We start from the raw sequence: 22,243 nt of genomic DNA, 5'->3' as shown, positions 1-22,243 counted from the left end.
ACACCAAATCTAAGTGCACTGCACGTTTACCTATTTTTTTATATTTTTAAATTGTACGTCATTATATAATGTCACATATTTATAATTTGAGTGACAAACTTATCAAAAAAGTAGGGAACGGAGTAGAGCTATTATGAAAAGGTAGGAAAAAAATATGATTATTAAATAATAAATAAAGATAAAATGAGAAAAAAATATTAAGATAACGACGCAATTAGACTAATAATCGTTACATTACCTTTTCATCGTTATTTAACGATGGATTTAAACGATATGATACAATAGAAATTAATTAATAATCAAAATAAATATTGTATTTAAACTAAGCGGTTAACAACCATTCAAACAAGGTGTAAATGAGCATAGATTAATTTATTTTGATGAATTAAATTGACCAATAAACATGAACTAGTCATTTAGTTTTTGTATATTGATCAAATTCATACTTTCAAGACTAATTAGTAACTCTTGAGAGTAAAATAGAAAAAATAATATTGTTTATGCATTGATTTTATAAATAACAAATATTAAGAACTATTTACTTTTAGTAAGAAGGACATGTAAATAGAATTATAGAAACAGATGAAATATTCATTATTGGCATTTAAAGTTCGATTAATTCTAATTTTATTTAAAGGAACTATATCTTTTGTTAGTCATGTTTACCAACTTTAGTTTACAGTTATGATTTTATTGCGATTCGGTATACTTTTTCACCAAAAATATTCAAATTCCCTTTTTAAAAGTAAGTGATTCTTTTTATGACATATCATCAATTATGCTATACGATTCAATTTGGCTCTTCGTGAATAATTTGAATTACTAGATATGTTTTTTTTTATAGGGCTAAATGCACCAAGGAGCCATTTTTACGATTGTTGTTTAAAGTCAAGCCACTATTAATATTTTCTCTAATTTATATTGTACCATTTAATTAGATATAAATTTTAAAAATTATTTCTTTTATCTCAAAATTGTAAGTATTATTTTAGGGATTCAAGATATTAAAAAATAAATTATATTTTTATACTCCATCTATATATAAAGCAAGATATATACAAAGTAATGTGGCACTTCTCTATGATCTCGGATTACATTTATCTTTTTTTTTCCTCTTTTAGATCATTTTGTGATATTTCAGTGATTGTCGTAAGGAATGACGTTATAACTTCTGCAAAAATAATAACAATCACAGTCGTAGGTGGATATTCAAATGAAAGGGAGCACATTACTATTATGAAAACGTCAATTGTTATTCATAGTAGTTGCATGAGTCAAAGCGGATACTAACATGGGATCCCTCATAGCATCAGGTGTCTGACTATTACTTTTTCTAGTCGATGGTACTATTAATATTTCTCTCTCCGTTTCACTTTATCATAAGGAAAAAGGCATAATAAGTACCCCTTGAACTATGACCGTAATCTCAAGACGTTCTATCTTTACGGGTATCCTATTGTCCCTCCTAAACTTATTTATATATATATATATATATATATATATATATATTCGCACCTTATATTAGGACGTAAAACTATAACTTAATTTAATTAGTGTCGTGTCATATACACGCGCCACCATGTGTATATATTTTTTATTCTACTAAATAGCACTGCACTTAGGTTTTAGGTAAACATTCCCTAAAAAACGCAGTCTACAAAATTAGATCGTAGTTAAGGCTATTGATCCACAATTTTTTATTAAAGGAACAATTAAAAAAACTCAAAGATCACTAATTTGAGAGCATGAAGTGTCCATCTACTATTATTGATTTGTTCCAAATATTTCTTTGACTCATATAACATCACGATTAGAATCACAATGTTACAACTATCACGTATGTATACTAGTATTAGTAGAATAATTTATATACTAGGTGCAACTCACATGGTCCCTTATCAAATTAAATCGAATCATTTATTTAAATCTATAAATCAAACTAAATTAATAAATTTGGATTTTTCAGATAAAATATTCATACAAATATATATATATATATATATATATGTCGGATGATTTGATCTCGAGAAGACTTTTTGAAGTTAAAACCAAACGAACCCAATATAATTCAATTTTTTTTCTTCAATACCAAATCAAGTCAAATTAAATTACTAGTCAAAATTTTTTACTCAATTTACAATTTGATGCAGTTTTTTATTCGATTTTATCCCCCCCCCCCCCCCCCAATAAATAGCACAACTAGAAATATTAGTAAACAAAATACTTTCTTTCACAACTGATGGAAGTTGTCCTTCCTCTTTTTGTGAAGTTGAAGAAAAATGTTTATCATAATTTAAGATAGGTATATTCTCTCCCCTTTTAATTAAAATTTTTAAATTTGAGCTTTATGAATGGAAAATCTTAATAGAAAATATTACTTCTTGTAATAGATTTTAAGGAGCGAAAATCTAAATTAATTAAAATCTCAATGCCAATCCGTTGAAAATACTAAACCAAAAAATAAAATCTCATTAATAGAGAATGAAAGAGAGAACAGAGTATACTATGTTTAAATTAATTAATCTCAAAATCAATTTACAATAATAAAACATAAGAAATAAGGATTAGTCATTAGTAGAATCAAACAATGTAATTGATTGTGTCATATCTAACTATAAAACAAATTCAAATCTTACTCTTTATTATCGTCATTTATTAGCCTTCCTCAAGATAACTCATATTCAATTATCACACTTTTAATTTAAAATTGTTAAAAAAAATACTTGAAATATTCTACCGCTAGCTTCTCTTAAATGGCCTAGAAATTAAAATAGAGGTTGAAGGTAATGCAAGTAGATTCAAAATATTTATTAAAAATATTTAGAAAATATAAATATAGTGATAGAAAATTGAGTTTGAAACATTAAAGTGAATTTTAAACTCTTTCAATTACTAAATCTGCCTCTAATCTTGTATTTAGAAAGTTCAAAATTTATATACACATAAGAATATTTAAAAATACTTTTTATCTTTTTTTGTCAAGCGAATTAGGGTGAAAGGGGAAAAAGGGAAAATATTTTTCTTAGTTTTGCGAGTCAAAAAATGAATGTATCTTTAATTTAAAAAGTAGTAGTGTATATATATCTCATCGTCTAATAAATAATACAATATGTGTTTGCTTTTTCTGAATCTATATTTACTGATTTTTTTTCTTTCTAAATTAAAATTGATTTTCTAATTTTAAAAATATCACCTGACTTCAAAAATTACTTCAATCATTTTTTTCATCGGTCCAGACCTGATCCAAATGGGAAAAAATCAAATCCCTCTACTACTCGGTCATAAAATGGGTTTGGGTCCGATCCAAATAAAAAATGAAATGAGTTTTTTCTTAGTTAGGCCGAAACTGAATGGATAAAAAAATGAGTGAGGTAATTTTTGTAATTATTAAATCAGATTTAGAATTATTATTTTTTGAATTCAATTTGTTAAAGAAAAAGGTAAATATGCATTATTTATAAGATAATGTTGATATACATAAATCATTTGTTAGACGATAATTCGATAATATAACACTACTTTTTAACAAAAAATATATTTTATTCTAAATTATAAAATTGAGAGATATATTTATTACAGTTTGGTCAAATAGATAAAGAATAATGTACTCTCACATTTAAGTAAAGTGATAGATATTTATAATTTTTTCAAAAGACAAAATAATACAAATATAAAAATACAACACAGACTTATTTTTTTTAAATCTCCAAATATTGGCGTATGCTACTTTATGCAAAGCGCATACGTACTCAATATTATTTTAGTAAAAATTGAAAGAATAATTGCTTTGTGCTCGTTTCGTGGCCACATTTGGATAGGCCGAAAATGTATAGTTTTTAAGTCAAAATAAAAAAGTTATACTTAAATGACTTTTAGGTTAAAAAATAAAAAGTAGGGGGAGTTCAACTTTTGATTTTTAAGTTATTTTTAACTTTATCAAATACTTCCAAAAATTAAAAATGACTTAAAATAAGTTTGACAAACTTCTAAGTCAATCCAAACAGATTCTAATTCAAAAGAAGATCTTTTTTCGTCAAAGAAAAAAGACTTTTAGGGCTCATTCGATTATGAAAAAAGTTATTCCAAAACTACTTATATCTCAAGATTATTATTTTATTCTTAATATAAGATAAAAACAATATTACAATCATAAAATAATTAATTTCAAATAAATTACTCTATGATTTCAATCAAACATAAAATAATTTTATCTTAAAATTAATTTTTAAATTAGTTATCTCGTATCTCTCGTATTAACGAGCCATTAGCATTAGCAAACTTTGTGTTGTCCGCCGTGAGAGTCACATAGGGAGACAGACGCGTTGGTACGTTGGGTCTTTGTCTGGGGAGGATCGTAACATTAGTCATTTAGTGGAAAAGTCGAATATGGTTGGAGTATTATTAGACAATATACTATTACACTTTATCTCATTGGCTCCCCTTTCCTTTTCACGTTACAATTTATTTATTTTTCGTTTTTTCATTCGGTGTTCAAAGTCTATATTAAAGCTTTGACTAAATTTAAATCGTTTACTATAAGGTTTATTCGTAGGTGACGCATTGACACTCCTAACATGAATTTCTTCATATCTAAAACTTTATCATTTTTTTTTCTTTTCACGAGACATGATGAAAGGTGGAGTCAAAATTTTAAATTTTAAAATAATTATATCAAGTGTTAATATATTATTTGAGCAAAAACTATGAGTATACTCTGATCTATGTCTTGCTTTTGAAAGAATAGAGGGGTGGAGTAGTTAGTGCAAACCTAGTCTCATGTTATAAAATACTCTTTTTCTTTGTAATTAATTGTCGTTTGGTAGGATGTATTAGAAAAAATAATATATATTAATTTTGAAATTATTTAATTTATTATTTGATTGTGTTTTCAATCTATGTATCTATTTTAGCATTATTCTTATTTATAATAAACTTATTAACAATACATAATACTATTTCTATTTTAGTTCATCATGTTCAGTATTGTTTCTATTCTAATACACTATTTATTTAAGACAATAAATTAAACAATTGATAAAAAATAATATTGACATAACTAATCGAACATTACTAAAACATCATATTTCTTATACACCATATCAAATAACCAAATATTAATTGGAATCTTAAAATAAAATTTTAATTTAAAGGCTTAAAATCTAAACAAACTTCGTATATATCGTATTTGAAAAATAATGTCCTAACTTTTTAGATGCACATTTATTTATTTATATTTTTATTACTAATTTTTGGTAAGATTTTATCAACTTGTCGAAATTAAAAACTTAGATTTCTAATATTCTAAGTTTTGTCATAGATCAAGTCAAGTTACACATGCATGACCATCCAATAAATATATATTTAGTTGAACCTAATTTGAACAGATTAAACATGTTATATCTTATGGATTAAAAATTAAAATTAAAATTAACACTCTAAAATTTGTAAACTAACTAATATGGCATTAGATGTGATGTGACCAGTTACAATATCTTTTTTCTTCATTTCGATTTTTTTTAATTAAAAAATGTAATTTTTAAGATAATAGTTATTAGTTAAGTGATTATCTGAAAAATTTACTCGACTAATTCGATTAAGGGAGCCTATTGGAAGGCTTGGGATCTAAATAACAAATGAAGACGTACTTCTTTTTCTACTTGCTATTCTTTACTTCTAATTTATTTATTTCTCTAAAAAAAAAATTATATTTCTTTCTAAGTTCAACAAATTTCTTGGGGAAGTGATTTTCATTTTCGTGTTATTTAAGACTTATGATTCTCTAATCAGTTGATCTAGTTACGCAAGCCAAATGGTTGAGTTAGGTCAACCCCCAAAATCAATTCAAGAAAATTAAGGCTCTTTTGCACTTTTAAGCCTATTTTGTGTTGGTCTTTAATTTTGTTTTTGATAACAAATAATTTTTTTTCTTTACGGGAAATAAGTTTATATTTTTATGTCATAATATTTGACAAATATGTCTGGACATGATTTCAGTTTCTAAAGAATTTATGTTCCACTAGACATAAGTTTGATTGCTACAAGAAAAAAAATTAAAGACCAATTTACTTGAAGGACAAAAATTAAAAGGTAACTTACAAAAATCTCACTAGTTTAGGAGTTAGCTACTTAGATATACACTAGTTTGCGAATCTTACCAGATTTTGGTGAGTACAGATACATCCAAATACATGTATCTCGGAATACGTGGGGTCAAAATTAAGTATAATTTGCTATAGATTAACTGTATCCAAGTGGATTCACATGTATCTGGAATATATAGATAAATCTCGCTCGCCACTCTCCTATGTATCCAGTATCCCAGATACATATGAATCACACCAGATATATAGAGATACATGTATTTAGTGTAATTTACATGTATCTAGGATACATAGACAATTGCTTGCTTCCCTCCTTTTTTGCTCGCTTCTTTCCCTATTTCAATGTATTTGGTAGCAAAATATATGTATCTAGGTGTATAAAACATGTATCTAGTTGTATCTGACTTCAAATCTGGTATGAAATTATTAATTAGTGATATAATATGTAATTTTTTTAATCTATAAAAAAATTAATAAATATGATAAGAGTATTTGTCTAATTAGTTAGTTTCTCCAAATTAAAAACCAATATATTTGAAGGACAATTGTGTAGTTTTGTGAAATAAATGGACTGTTATTTAGGGTCAGTAGCCCAAGCCATTTATAGAGATGGCCCAATAGTCTGCTAATCCACGAATCAAATCTAAAGTCCTACGTAAAAATGATATTTTCTAAATATAAAATTGTTTACTGCTCCGTTCACTTTAACTGGTTACTTATTTCTAAAATAGATTTTCATTTTTACTTGTCACTTTTGACATATTAAGAAAAGACAATAATTTTGTTTTCATGTTTTACCCTCAACATAAAATACTTATTTTTCAAGATATCATTTAATAGGGGATAGTTTGATATCATGCCTATATCAATAATTATTTTCTTAATGAGTGTGTCAAGTCAAAGTGTGATAAGTAAAAGTGAACGGAGGAAGTATCATATTTTAGACTTCAAAATATTGGCACAATGTCCTTAACCTTTTTGTGCACAACTTTTTTCATTTCTTAAAATCAAGTTTGTTTAGCTATCTCAATTATAGTCGCTTATCATTATCGATTTAATATTAAAAAATATGAATATTTATTTTCATCATCGATCTAATATTAAAAAATAGAATATTTATTTTTAGAAGAAGTCTATTACTCGAATATGTTTTGTCTGCAATCTCAATAACCTTTTAAGTTTGTATACACATTAATTTGATTAAGTATACACATATTGATGATTTGTGGAGATTTGTTGATTCGTTATGTAGTGTCAATATTTTATTTCTTAGGAGCAAAACCTTATTTATTCCCGAAGAAACCTGCCAATGTACAATTTTAAATATATAACTATTTATCATATCAATCTAATATTAAAAAAATGTGTATATGTTGTTGAATTTTATATACACGTTTTGTATACATTTGTTGACTGTAGTTGAAAGTTGTATACATACAATGTATAAAACAAAGTATTGGTCCTTTGACATTTGTTGTTGTTTAATTTTGCATGCACATGTTGTTGAAGACAATAAAATTCGCATCGAGAAAATAATAATCAAGAACGGAAAAATATCGTAACAATCGTATTTATTTAATTTCAAAATATGAGCGTTACAATCTCTATGAATCATCTGATTCATCTTTTAGAATATAAATTCAAGGGCTCTTGAGCTTGAATTTGAACTTGTACTTTGGATTCAAGGGCTTTTTGGGCTTGTTCTTAAATCTTGATCTTGACTTGTACTTGAATTCAAAAGCTTTGAGCTTGTTCTTGAATTTTGTGATCTTGATCTTAATTTGTGGATTTGATGAACTTGATAAACTTGATCTTGACTTGTATTTGAATTCAAGGGTCTTTGAGTTTGATCTTGACTTATACTTGAATTCAAGGGTTTTTGCGCTTGTTCTTGAATCTTGTGGTCTTGATCTTGATTTGTGGATTTGAAGTATGGACTTGAACTTGATCTTGACTTGTACTTGAATTCAAGGGCCTTTGAGCTTGTTCTTGAGTACGGTGGTTTTGAGCTTGTTCTTAGGGCTTGATCTTGGTCTTTGCGCTTGTTCTTAATCTTGTGATCTTGATCTTGATCTTATATTGTGGATTTGATGAACTTGGAATGGACTTGAACTTGATAAACTTGATCTTGACTTGTACTTGAATTCAAGGGCCTTTGAGCTTGTTCATGAGTTTGGTGGTTTTGAGTTTGTTCTTGAATCTGGAGTCTAGTGGTTTTGAGCTTGCTCTTAGGGCTCGATCTTGACTTGTACTTGAATTCAAGTGTTTTTGAGCTTGCTCTTATAGTTCGATCTTGACTTATACTTGAATTCAAGGGCTCAAGTCTTGATCTTGAATTCTTGAATTTGTAGAGAAATCTGGTCGTTTGATCCACGAGATCTCTCTGGCTTCTTATTAGAATTTCGATGTTTTTTCTGAATTATAAGTACCCCTATTTATAGTTGTGGAAGATGAGTTGTGACAAGAACAAACTTCTCTCCGGCGAATCAAATTTAAGTGACATGACATATTAGACTTTAGCGAAGTGGGCTTGGTATTCTGTAGCCCAAATTAATGATTTTGAACTTTAATTAAATCCATATTTATCAAATTAAAAAAATTAACTCAATTATATCAATTCATAATATTTATTTGGACTAATATATCTCGAATTTAATATAATTAGAATCATTTTTTAAATTTATACATTTGCTGATTAAATCTAGGATTGTAAACATATTAAATTTTAGATTGGTATAAAAAATATCTTTTTGTCATTTGAATATGATGTGTACTCCTTGGATACGGAGTCACATTTGTTAGGGAGCGCTTTACTCTCAATGTGGGACTTCCCGACGAGAATTCGGATTTAGTCGGACTCCAATGAGGATACCGGACACCGGACACCGGGTGAGAAACCAAAAAAAAGAAGAGAGAATATGATGTGTACGTTATTTGTATAAAAAATCAGCTTGTCACACACAACATATTCAGCTTCACCATATTATTATGTACACTATCATATGTATCCAAATCAAAAGGTGTATAAAATACATGTGTGCAAATCTAACAACAATTAAACTAACAACAAACTGTATGCAATAAATTTGCATATATATACAATATATGTATACAACCTTTAGATTGCAATCAACTTTCTTTGTCACTTTACTTCAATTTTTTATTTGAGAAGATTTTTCATCGTTTTGAACATAAAGTTTTGAATGAGAAATCTTCAAAGTTGAAGTCATTAGCTCAATTTTTGAAAATTCTTTTTGAAGAACTTTCTTTCTTATCAACTTTGTAATAGAACTCACCAAAATCGTTTAAAGAAAATGTCAAATCGTGTATCCTTAATTGTAGAAAATGATAGAATTTTTTGAAACAATTTGAAAAAAAAAATCATATGGTTAATCAAGATATGATGTCTTTTATCACTCTATGGGTTGTTGTTTGTTACTTTTATTAAATGACATTTTTGTGCCCATTTTTCCTAATTAGTAGAATAATAAAAGCCAATTTTTTTCTCTTGGGTGATGCAGATAATGCGGTATCTGTTGGAATTGGAGCGAATCCAGATGCAATTTACCAAGTCAAAGCAAGGGGTTGAAAAAGCACCACAAGGGACGGGAACGACGTCCTGGTACACTATGCCAATTTTTTTTTATAATCTCTTATTCACTTGAACATGTGATACTTTTTCATATATTCAGAGAGGCGAAGTTAAAATTTTGAGTTTATGCTTTTTGATTTTTTTTAAAGTATGATTTATTAAATTTTAGATAAATTATTTATACTTTAAGTGAAATTCTAAATATAAATATATGATTTGATTCAAAACTATTATTTTCTGCCAAACTCATATGTGAAGAAACTCTAGCTTGACCTCATTCATATAAACACCTAGCTATCTTTTCATGATAATTTTTATTTATAATAATGTATGGCAACATTTTACTTAAATAAATATTGTTAAGCAAATTTGTCATCCTATATTTAGGGCATTAATATTCTCTTGACAGACTTGTGCTATATTGTAAACTAAAAAAAATGGGTGTAAAATATTTTAATTAACATTACAATCTTTTATATTTACTCTGAGAATTTTCTTGTAGTACGAGAAGGGTGTGAAAATAATTATATTTGTATGTTTATTGAATTAACAGACTTGTGCTATGTGTTGTATTTTGCTTGAGTGAATAATAGAAAAGGAGATCAATCAATTATTTCCTATTAAATGTCCAATATTAAGGGATCCTAATTTCTTATTTATAACTAAGAATTATTTTTTTTAAAAAGCAAAGAATGTATATATATATATATATATATATATATATATATATATATATATATATATATATATATATAAAATATCAAAATATTTTTAATCTTGTGGTGTTCAACATATCATGTGGAAGTTAAATTTAAAAACTAACAAAACAAAGAGAAACATTCTTTAATATTTCGAAACGAACTAAAAAAAGACAAATAAATAAAAGATATAGTATCATTTTTTTTGTTAAAACAAACTTATAATAAATTTAGTAATACTAAAAGATTGGGCCTTCAAATTTGGGGGCCCGAGGCGGATGCCTCATTTTTAAAGGCATTAAGTCGTCCCTGGTACTATTGTGAATGGTCATTATGAATTTAATATGGGGAGATTTCGCAAACAACCACTAAAAATATCTTAATTAGGCTTCATAGCTATAGTTTGCTAATTACGATTCATATAGTCATGTTAGAGGGAGGAGAGAGGCGAGTGAGAGAGGGCAGAGAGTAGAGAGAGGTGAATTGTATTTGTATATCTGTCGAATTATTTATGTATATTTGTCAGATAATTGTATATATGTAACTGATATACATATGTATTTGTGTATATGATGAGCGATATTGGGAGAGAGAGGAGAGAGACGAGCGAGAAAGGGCAAAGAGTGGAGAGAAGCGAATTGTATTTGTATGTCTATCATATAATTGTATAATTTATATTTGTATAATTTGTATTTTGTATATGTATAAGAGAGGAAGAGATGAAGAGGCACACGTAATTATAGCTAAAAAAAGGTTGCGAGTGGTAATTAATTCAAACTATAACTATGTTAGCTAATTAACTATTATATGTTTGCTTATCCACGTAATTTCTCCAATCAAACAAACTTCTATGAATTTTAAGAATCTTTCAAAATTATATTTTGAGACCTTACACATTTATTGGTTAGAGACTTATTAATACCAAAGATATCCGGATATTCAAAGATTTTAATTAATATATACTGAAACATAACAAATCGTGTAAATTGGACGCAAAGTTTTTATTGACATTAACTATGTACAATCTGTTTAAGATTTATTGAAGGAGAAAATTTAGCAATTTATGTGGTACTACTTACATTTACGGCCCTTAACTATATCCATGTGGGGGTGGGGCATATGTAGAAAATGGTTTCTTTTGAGTAGGATTGGTGGTGGTGGTGATGGTAGGGCACATAATAAGGGAGGGTAGGGAGTAGATAAATAGGGTGGGGGCAAGGAAAATTTAATAGATCGAAGAAGTAATGGGAGAGACGATTAGATATGACATGACACAATTTTTGTTTATTGAAGATGACCTTAGATAGAAGGTTTTAAAGGATACAAATTTGAGTAAAAGGTTTGTCGGTGCGAGTGCATTGTTTTGTTGTTCGTCCATACTAGTGATCGTAGTACTGTTACTTTTGTAGTTTCTTGTCTTTTGATTTCGTTAGTATCTACCGTTTCCTGTATTTCCATTATTTCTTTTTATGGATTGTTTATCTTGAGGTGAGTTTAAAAGCAATCTCTCTACCTTTGAAGTAGACGTAAAGTCTACGTATAGTACTCTACGCTATTAAGGCCCACTTTGTGGTAGTACTATACTCCACTGAGTATGTTATTGTTGAGCAAAATTGGATTGACCCGTCTTTTCATGTTTGAACACAGTTGGAGTTGGTTCAATCGTTCAATTTTCATAGTTGAAATTAGGGTTGTGCATCGATCGATTCGATCTGATTTTATGTATTATTGGTTCGATTTATCATTTTTTGATTTGTGAACATGCTAAACTGATAACTAAACCAATAAGATATTAATCATCGATTTTTGGTTAATCAATTTTTGTTCTTTAATGATTCAATTTTTGATTTAACAGATAAGAAAATGTTATACACACAATGTTCATAAAATAGAAATAGTAGCAAGATAGAAGTGCAACACAAATTTCTATATTAATCACTTTTGTTTAAGATAAATGTTTGAATTTCTTATAAACACTCATACAATAAATTGCGGAAACAACATTAATTGTCTTTCTTTGTCACACTCAAATCTAAAATTGAGAATATAGAAAGTAATACTAGTTTGTGTCGAGAAGAGAAAATGTGTCACAATAGAGAACCAAAGAAGCTAGTTTGAAGTAATACTAAAATTTCGAAAATAGGATTGGTAAAATATGAAAATCACTATTCGTATATAATTTGGAGTAGAATAATAGTTTTAATAGAATTTTATTGGGTTATCATAAATTAAATTGATAAAACCTAATATTTTTTTTGTTACGAAGTCTTTTAAAAGCGGATAACTCAATAATTCAATATCAATAAATTAATAGTATAGTTTTCGATTCGATTAAACTGATTTTTGCATACCTTAGTTGAAATCAAAATCTGCTCATTCTATCAAATTGTTGTCAAGCTTTTTAACTTCCAAAAATGAAAAATACAAAGTCTGATATTATGTTGTTATTGGTTTTGCAATGCATTTCGGATATTACTAACTTTTTCACCAAAACCCTTCTTTGCAATGTTATAATTTGAAACAAGAACAAAGAAATTAGTATACATAATATATGTTTTTATCTAATCTTGTATGGTTACTCCAAATAATATCCGTATTAAATTATCCTTATTACATTTGAATCCACGTAATGTACATCTAGCATTAGTTATGTTGCAATTACAAATATTTTTTTGTCTATCCCATGCTAAACATAATAAAATATGTCATTCTAATTTTTCTATTTAGAAATATCAAATAATCAAAAAGAAAACAATCAATTTGAAACTGATCGTTCATCCAATTAAAGAGATATAGTCATATAGATATCAAAACAGTTCTTTTAAAAATTCATACTGTGAAGTGAATATAAAGAGGAAAAATGAAAAATAACATAAACATGGTGGGATAGGGGTTAGCGGTGGGCGGAGTAGGATAATTTATTTTAAAAATATTAAACAGGACAGAACATGACAAGTCAAAATCGTAACAAGTCAACCTTATCCTGTCACACCGCCACCCTATTTTTATCCCTAGTTTTGAGACCATTATTTAAGTTCTGTCCCCATTAGTAGGATTGTACATAGGTGTTGGTCTATTTTTTTTCATGATTTTTTTTTTAGTTTTATTTAGTTTTACGCATAAAATCTCATATTTACACACAAAAAATCTTAAAAAAAATCATTTCAAACTTAGTTTATAAATAGTTATAAAAAATCGTTGTTCTAGATATTTTTTGGATCCAAACAGATAGAATCCAAGTTAGGTCACTAAAGAGAATATTTGAGAATTGGGACTAAGTTCAGGCTACAACTAGAAATCAATATAACAACTTTTTGGGTTGTTTAAAATACTTCACTACGAAAATAGCCTCCTTTATGTGACACCATGCTCTACAACAACAACAACCTAACCACTTATATATATTAAAAAATAAAATGAAACGAATGTTATCGATATGAGTTGTGGTGCAATAGCAAGATTGTTTTATTCTTAATAAAAAATTTGAGTTCGAATTTTGGATATAAAGAAAATTATGTTGAAAGCATTACCATCAAAATGGGCCTTGTAATGTGTGATTCAATTAATTTAATCGAGTTTCAATACATACATCGAATACCAGGTGAGAAATAAAAAAATAAATGACAAGGATATTTTCTAAACTAGTTTGTTTTCTCATTATACCGTCCATGTACAAAAACGTTAACTTAGATCATCATCATGTTCTTAACTTATTGTCATTATTTGGAACAATAGGTGACCCAACTCAACAATGACCAACTATTATTGATTCAAATTGATGAAAATTCATAATGAAAATTTGTTCAAATTAGATTTCTCAATTATTGGGAGTAGAGCCGTAGAAGGTAGAATTTAGGTACGTCAAATATATTTTTCCTTTTGCTCAAAACAAAGGTAGTTTGGTTTTCAAACAAAGTTATTCTACGAATATTTTGGTTTTCAAATTATACATTGGAATAAAAGAGGCCCGACTTGGTACTAACCAATCAGGCCATGAGAATAAGAGGATCTTTTCGAACAAAATCAAGACAAAGAAAAGAGTACTTCATTATTTTTCTTAATATTATTCTCGGCTCGATCTTTTGATCCCTTCCTTTATTTACGATAAAGAGATAAAGAAAATTGATGATAAAATTATGCATATATGTATAATATAGACAAAAGAAAAGAGAGAAAGAAAGATTATTTTCCTTTTATCTTATGTACTATATCTCATGTAATAACTATTTGAGATCGTCGTTTTGACTTTTGAGATTATAATCTTTCGATTAATTTTTCTCATTTAGAAGGTGAAAATACTATCAAGTTGGATGAGATAATGTGAAATTTTCAGAATTAAGTTTATGAATAAAATATTATATAAACTTGATCTTAAAACTTAATTCTAAACTATCCCACCTTACCGGGCTATCACCCTATCTAAGCAGCCTTTCCCCCTCTTCTACGGAAGTAATCTTTTTCTGAAAGGAATAAACATAGAAATATTATTGATATTTCCGGATCCCTTGTTTGATTTCTTTTGGATAGATGATTTATGTACAAAAAGACAAACTAAGTAGTCAATGTAGATGATAAATAAAAGTTCTAGAAATAAATTAAACCAAGCAAGCATAATTTTGAAATGACAATTCTTAGTCACTTAATTAATAATTGAGTATCACAATATTCTTCAAAGCACTAAATTGAAATCCACACATTCTCATCATAGCTAGCAAATCCATTTATGTAATTTTTGTTTACAAAAGCAAACTTTATTGAAAGATAAAAACATAATGATTAATAATTATGGTAAATTTAGCCTAGCTCTCGCAAGTTTAAGAACTTGTTGAAAATGATGGGCCGTATCGGGTGGATGGGCCTCAATTACCGGCCTCTCCGGCAACACCCATTGCCCATCGCTCGTTCTCACCATACCTTTATTCTCATCTTGCCACCAAAACGGTGGCACGCCATACTCCTCCTTCAAGAAACTCGAATCCTTATTCACAAGGGCAACATCCCTACCAGTGGCAGAGCGAAAAGCGCGTACCTTCCCATGGTACCCATCAACAAGATGTAAATGGGCCTCAAGGTTATGTGCACAGCCCAAATCACTATTGGGCTTTAGAAAAGGAGAACGATGATGATCTAAGGCTAGCTCCGCCCCTACATGAGCATAACTCCAAGCAAATGAAAATTTCTCTTCCAATTGCTTTTGGAATAGAAATTTCTCATTTGTAATAATTCCAGGCACTGTTGGCACTTTGTCATGCACATTTATAACTCTTAAAACTTTAATTCCAAGCTCTTCACATCTTTCTTTAAATTTAAGATTTCCAACCCTAGGTCCAGCAAATGAAAAAACACTAATAGGAATAATTTTTGTAATAGACTTACCATTATGTAAAATATTCAATTTCATCTCAGCTATGTCATAAGCACTTAACAAAGCCAATGCTGCACCAAGACTATGTCCTGTAATAGTAATACTTAGCTCTTCACCTTGGTATTTTTCAATTAATCGATTAATCTCCGCTAAAATTTGTTCACGAGCTGAAAATGAAGCATAGTGACAATTATTTTCTTTTTTAGTATACATATCGAAGAACCCTGTCTCAATCTTGATGTTAGGATCATCGCGAAAATGAGCAGGATGTAAAATGTCTTGTAGGTCATGGATCCATTCTAGATAAGTCACCGTGCCACGCCATGCAACCACTATGTCACGTCTCCCTAGACGTTTTATTTCTTCAGGATCTGTGGCTACGGCTACATACCCCATCCAGTTCGCGTGTTGGCTCCATACATTGCTCATTTTCGATTTTTGGAAGAAATTTGGTAAGTTGATATTTGAAGTTGCATATAAGTATCTTTTCATTTCATAACCTTTTTTCAACATGTTGATCTTGTCAAAAAAGTGTGATGGTTGATACTTGCAAGTACCACAATATTTTGAATGAGGATCATAGTCAAATGAGTCATAACAAGATTGAGCAAATTCACCATAACGAATGATTTCTTTTCTTAGATGAGAATCCATAGGATCAAGTAAACCTTTCCAATTGTTACATCCTTGAATTTCTCTCCACATCTCATGAAGGGGTTTTTTCTCTTCTTGATCATATTGTTGGAGTTCAATATTGTTGGAGTCTAAATTTGAAAGACATGAAGATGTTTTCAAAGATAGGTTTGGTGAAAGTCTTTTGTTTGGGAAAGAGAGGTTTTTGGCTTTGAATGTGTTCCATAATGGAAAAACTTCTAGGGAAGTATGGTTTCTTTTGTGTTTGGGATTGGTGAGAGATGATTGAAAGGAAGCCATGATGAATATTGATTAGAATCTTTCTTTCTTGTGTTTGATTTGTTGTTATCATATGGGGCAAGTGATAAGCTTGGTGGTATAGGAGATAAATTAAGTACAAGATGCTTTAATTTCTTTTTGAGTGTGATGGTTTGAAAAAGAAGCTCTCTTCGAAAATACGGGGAGAGACTTGTTTTTAGTTTTATGTCCATTAAATCTTTATTTTTACATATAAAAGATCTGAAAAAAAAATATTTTTTAGACTATTTCGCCGAAAACGTGTGGTTATCTTTTATATATAAGTCAAATACTATGGGTAGTGCGCCGTTGATTTTGTGAAACATTTTAATCAATTAAACATGATTTTAAAAAAATGTAAAATACACCCTTTATTTCTCAATATGTCCTTGTCTAGTAATGCCACATCTAGGGAGAACATGCTAAAGAGGAAAGAAAATAGAGACGTTCAACAACCAACAATAATGTATGATAGTCATGTAACAATAAATTAGGTCGATATCTTCATTAGATTGTAGAAAACTATACTTGGATTTTACAATCAAAGGGGAAGAGTTTTGTGGAAATGGAGAAATGAAAATGACAAAAGCGTGTGGAAATGGAGAAATGAAAATACAACTGTCTAGTGTATTGAGTATTGACTACAAAAGAGATTGTAATAATCATAATTAGAGGTGTCAAAATTGGCCTACTTAACTCGTCCATAATTTTAAGGGTTGAACTCAAGATAATTTGATTTGAGTACAATTTCAATCCATTCAAGTCCTAACCCATTTTAAGAGAATCCTGATCAATTGAGTTCAATTTAATCTCCAATTTCAATTCGTTTCAAGACTATCTATTTGCATTGATGTAATGTACGTTCCTATATTAAAGGTATAAATTATTATCTATTTTATATCTTTTAGAAGTTATCTATCTATTTGTAACTTTTTTTTAAAAAAATTCTTTAGTTGAAATTCAAGTTGTGGTTATAAAATTTAAGGCCTTATTTGTTTTCATTAAGATTAAGACCTCTGAATCTGAATATACGTCTGAACATTAAGATTTGCATTAAGAGCTAGGTGTCTAGATCTGAATACACATCCGAATATTAAGATGCTGTCTCCAAATCTGAACACTGAATGATTATTGTTTGTTTTCAATATCTGAATGTGCATATGAAATCAAACATTATATTAATAAAATATTATAAAAAATTCATTTCAACAAAACAATTACTTTTTGATTAAAAAAATATCATAATCATCAAGCATAACATAAAAAAAAAACACGAATATAAAGTATTTTATAGGCACAATATAATATCAAAAAGTTCAATAAGTATTATAAATACTAGTTAAAAAATAATAAATAAGGTATCACATTATCGGCGCCTAACATATATTTTGGCTAATTAGAAAAACTAAAGAATTCTTATCTTTTTTCTGATAAACTTAATCCAATTCTCTAACTTGTGAACCTTTAACGTCATTCATGCTTTTTTGTAGTGGACACTTTCACAAAATATACTAACACATGTACTGTATAATGACTCTTCCCATCCAAGTCCATCTAATTTTTTCCATATATTCTTCAAATGTAGGTGCACTATTATTTTAATCAATAACTCTAGAGCAATAATCATCTTCTCATCAATTTCCAATTCAGACGAATAAGTTTTTTTTCTTCTCCAAAACTTTTTTTTCCAGCTGAAACTGAAGATTGGGATGAAGAATTATTAAGAGCTCCATTATTTTTGTCACCACCTTGTTCAACAACAATAATATATGTTATCTCACAAATGGATTTGATGATCAAAGAGTCTCAATAAAATTATTTGTCCAAGACAAAATTCTAATAAGAGACCTCAAATATGTATACATAGTTATTAAATTTAATTATGAATATTATTTTTTCACTCAAAAACCTTGATGAACATGAATACACTAAAAATATTATTGCAACAAGTGTTCTTGACGAATATCAGTACACCCTAAGAAAATTATTGATATAAAAAAAATACATGTAAAGACTATGAAAACTAACCAGTTCAAGAAGCAAAAAATTGGTGTTTGATTGATAAAAGAGAGGAAGAAAGTTTGTAGTTGTGAGAGGAAAAGTCACACAAAGACAAAAAGAGGTGATACTGTCACGACCCGATTTCTCGAGTCATGATGGAACCTACTATACCTACCAATAGGTAAGCCAATCCGTAACCCATAACATCAAGTAATGAGCGTAAGGGCAGAAACAGGCGAAAACAATAATCTAAACAAGGACAACAAGGCGAAAGCAAGCCAAAATAAATATATACAGAAATCCCTCCCAGAACCTGGAAGTCACTAGTACAGATCTATCTAATAAAGAGTACAAGTCCTAAAAGTGGACCACAATAAAGCGTGTCTCAAAAGCAACAAAACTAACTAAAAAAAATGAAGGAGACAAGACAAACCCAAAACGCCAAGTGCTCACCCTCGTCTCCGAATAACAGTTGCAAAAGAAGGCCGAAGCTAATCACCGCTGGTAATTGGTACTGGGACCTGCATCACAAAATAGATGCAATATGTAGCATGCGTACCAAAACAAAAGGGTACTCAGTAGGCATCAAAGGTTGACTGAGCAAAAGGGGTAAAAACAATAAGAAAAGATAGAATCTAGACACAGAGAGGTCAAAACGGATATGAAAAGAAAGCACACGAGCATACCAGAAATAAATTAAGTACAACTAAACTAAACCTAACTGGACCCCCATAAGCCCAGAAGGTACACTCGTGCGCAAGTTTAAATAAAACCTGAACGAACCCCCATAAGCCCGACAGGTACACATAATAGATAAGTCTATTGAGAAAGAAGAAAATCGGGTTTCCAATCCAAAGTAACCAAGATAATCCATCAGACTCCACCTAGCCAGCAGTGCACTCCCGGCCTAGCTAGAAAGAGTGACCTTAGGGGGCACCCAACCAAACAGTCCACTCCCAACCCAGCTAGAAAGAGAGACCCGTGGGTGAGGTAGATATCACGAGTCGTCCTACATGCAGTCAACTCCCAGCCCAGCTAGAAAGAGCAACCCGGGGACACCCAACCAACAACACACTCTCAGCCCAGCTAGAAAGAGAGGCTCGGGGGTGATTGCCGAAATCACCGAGTCTACCCAGTCAGTGATACGCTCCCAGCCCAGCTAGAAAGAACGACCTTGGGGGTGATGGTATCTCCAATAGGATCCAATCCAACAACAACCATCGTGGAACGCCGTCCACTCTAAGAAATCACAGAAAAGGCTCCAAGCCTATACTATCTCAATCTCACGCCTCTAGTAATGCACCGAACCTTTGAGAACGCGTCGGAACCACAAAATTAAAGGGAGAAGATAAGAAGTACAACAAACAGGGATAACACCTAATCTAAGGCTTAAACTATCAAACTCAAGTCTACTACTTCAGTCTACAAGGAGCTAAATCATCTGAACAACGTCGACAGAAAGTCAAGGCTATCCAGCCCACATGGGTCATAAGTCTAATGCAATGCTAGCCTAACCTAGACTAAGGACATCATGCTTATGGTTAAGGATGGACAAAACATACAACACATAACATATAATAACATTTAGCACATAAACATGCAACTCTACTAAACCGGTTAACATGGTACTACACCCGAAATATGGCCAATCGATCATAACATAAGGTATCTAATCAAAGTAAAGTAGAAAACTAGTACCCACTACCAATTCACTCCAATCGACATAATTTTACACCGTTAAGCTCAATCTAATTGAAAGGAAGTCGTAGCCTACCTTAAGGCCGACATACCGTGCGCGCTCCAAATCACTTTGCAATAGCTTTTCCTTCCCGAACGACCTTTGAACGCTGTAACTCAATCAAAAATAGGATCACAACATTAGTACGATCGTTTAGACACCAAAATAACAACAAACTGAGACGGGTAAATTTTGAAGTCAAAACGAGAATCGTGGGACCCACACTAAACTGTTCGAATTTGACTCCGTCAAGAGAACCAAAAAAGTACCCCGAACTTGTGTTCCAAAATGAAAGACAATTCGAGGCTCAAAACGCAGCAAAACCCAACATGCAAGAAAACCACAATTCAATCAACTTAAAAGAAAATATGCAGCACCCAAATTTACAAGAATTGAATGGTGCCAATCACTCTTTGAACACTCCACGACGTATCCACGATAATGACCAACACCTGGGACTTCGAATCACCCAAAATCGAGCTAAATGAGTGAAATATGACCAAAACAAGGAGGCCAAAAACAAAATCTCGAAAAAGGGCCTAATAGTTAGGTTTATAACTAAATTTACCGGGAACAACGCACACCCGACAACTTTCGAACACTCTACATCGAAGCCACCAAAAATACGAAGCTCCCGCACTTCATCGCCTAATTCGGTTAATAGAAGAGGGAGTTAAGAGGATTTAAAGTTTTGGAAATGGTGCTGATTTTCTGTAAATAAACCAGATTTCAGCATAATTTTTGAAAACTTAAAAACTTCGACGGGGCACTCTGAACTCGTTCGGAACCCCATGCATGCAAACGAGATATGTAAGAACACAAAATTTGATATTTCAGACTCAATGGCGTAATCAAAATTTCCATACGAGGTCTTCTTGATAAAAAGTAGGTCCCACACCCAACTGTCATTTTAAGTCAAAAACCACAAAGGGCTCGGAAAAATATCAAAAACCTCGGGACACGAACAAAAGGTCAATCTACACCAAACACAACATTTCGGAGCTAACCACGTAGACAAAATTCTTATCCGAGCATGTTTACTCAGAATGTTGACTAAAGTCAAACTTAGGCTTAAACTTAAAGTTAAAACGCCTAATCTCACCGACTCACACTGAAAACCTCAGGAGCCATGCCGACCATGCTACTAGCCTAAAATGACCCTTCTAGAGCTGATGTAATCGTCAGAATTGAATTTTGATGTCATCTTCTTAAACCATTGATTGAAAATGATAGTTCAAGGTTCATAAACTCCAAAAACACTAAAACTCGCACAATAACCAAACGAACGACCAGGTGACCGAACTATTAGTCCCAGCAAGTCATAAATGACTTGGGGTCGCTGTAGGAACGCTCTGAACGACACACAAAAGGCAAACCACAGAAATGATCAGGAGGGTCTTTACAATATTTACTACTAAAAAGGACTTTCATCCATGAAAGTAAGAGTCAAGAAGTATATGAAGGCTCAAACAAGCCGGGAAACTTCTCTCACATCTCCTGTTCGGTTTCCCAGGTACCCTCATTGATTGGACGATGCCTCCAACGGACCTTAACAACATGAATGGCTCTCGAGCTTAATCTCCTCACATCTCTGGCTAGAATGCCAACTAGCTCCTCTACAAATGTCAAACGGTCATCTAACTCAACTGCATCATACTGGAGCACATGAGACTCATCAGGAACATACCGGCGCAACATCGAGACATGGAAAATCGGGTAGATGGCTGAAAATGCTGGAGGTAGGTTTAAGTCATAAGCAACCTCCCCAACTGTCCGGAGTATCTCAAAAGGCCTAATGTACCTGGGGTTAAGCTTGCC

The 22,243-nt window shown here is 30.5% G+C and overlaps 1 protein-coding gene across 1 annotated transcript; it reads right to left on the bottom strand.

The window, feature by feature from the left end:
• Nucleotides 1-15,169: 15,169 nt before the first annotated feature.
• LOC125818005 (phospholipase A1-Igamma3, chloroplastic) lies at nt 15,170-16,720 on the bottom strand. Its single transcript, XM_049497505.1, has one exon. It carries the CDS (start codon nt 16,687-16,689, stop codon nt 15,175-15,177), a length of 1,515 nt encoding a protein of 504 aa, XP_049353462.1. The 5' UTR covers nt 16,690-16,720; the 3' UTR covers nt 15,170-15,174.
• Nucleotides 16,721-22,243: the final 5,523 nt, after the last annotated feature.

This window comes from Solanum verrucosum, unplaced genomic scaffold (assembly GCF_900185275.1).
Source record: "Solanum verrucosum unplaced genomic scaffold, falcon-dt-bn FXZP01000253.1, whole genome shotgun sequence".
NCBI classification, from domain to species: domain Eukaryota; kingdom Viridiplantae; phylum Streptophyta; class Magnoliopsida; order Solanales; family Solanaceae; genus Solanum; species Solanum verrucosum.
Note: the sequence above shows the minus strand (reverse complement) of the source record. Positions and strands in the feature narration are given on the sequence as shown.

Coding starts and splice junctions, on each gene's coding strand:
- LOC125818005 (XM_049497505.1), bottom strand. CDS start 16,689: ATGGCTTCCTTTCAATCATCTCTCACCAATCCCAAACACAAAAGAAAC.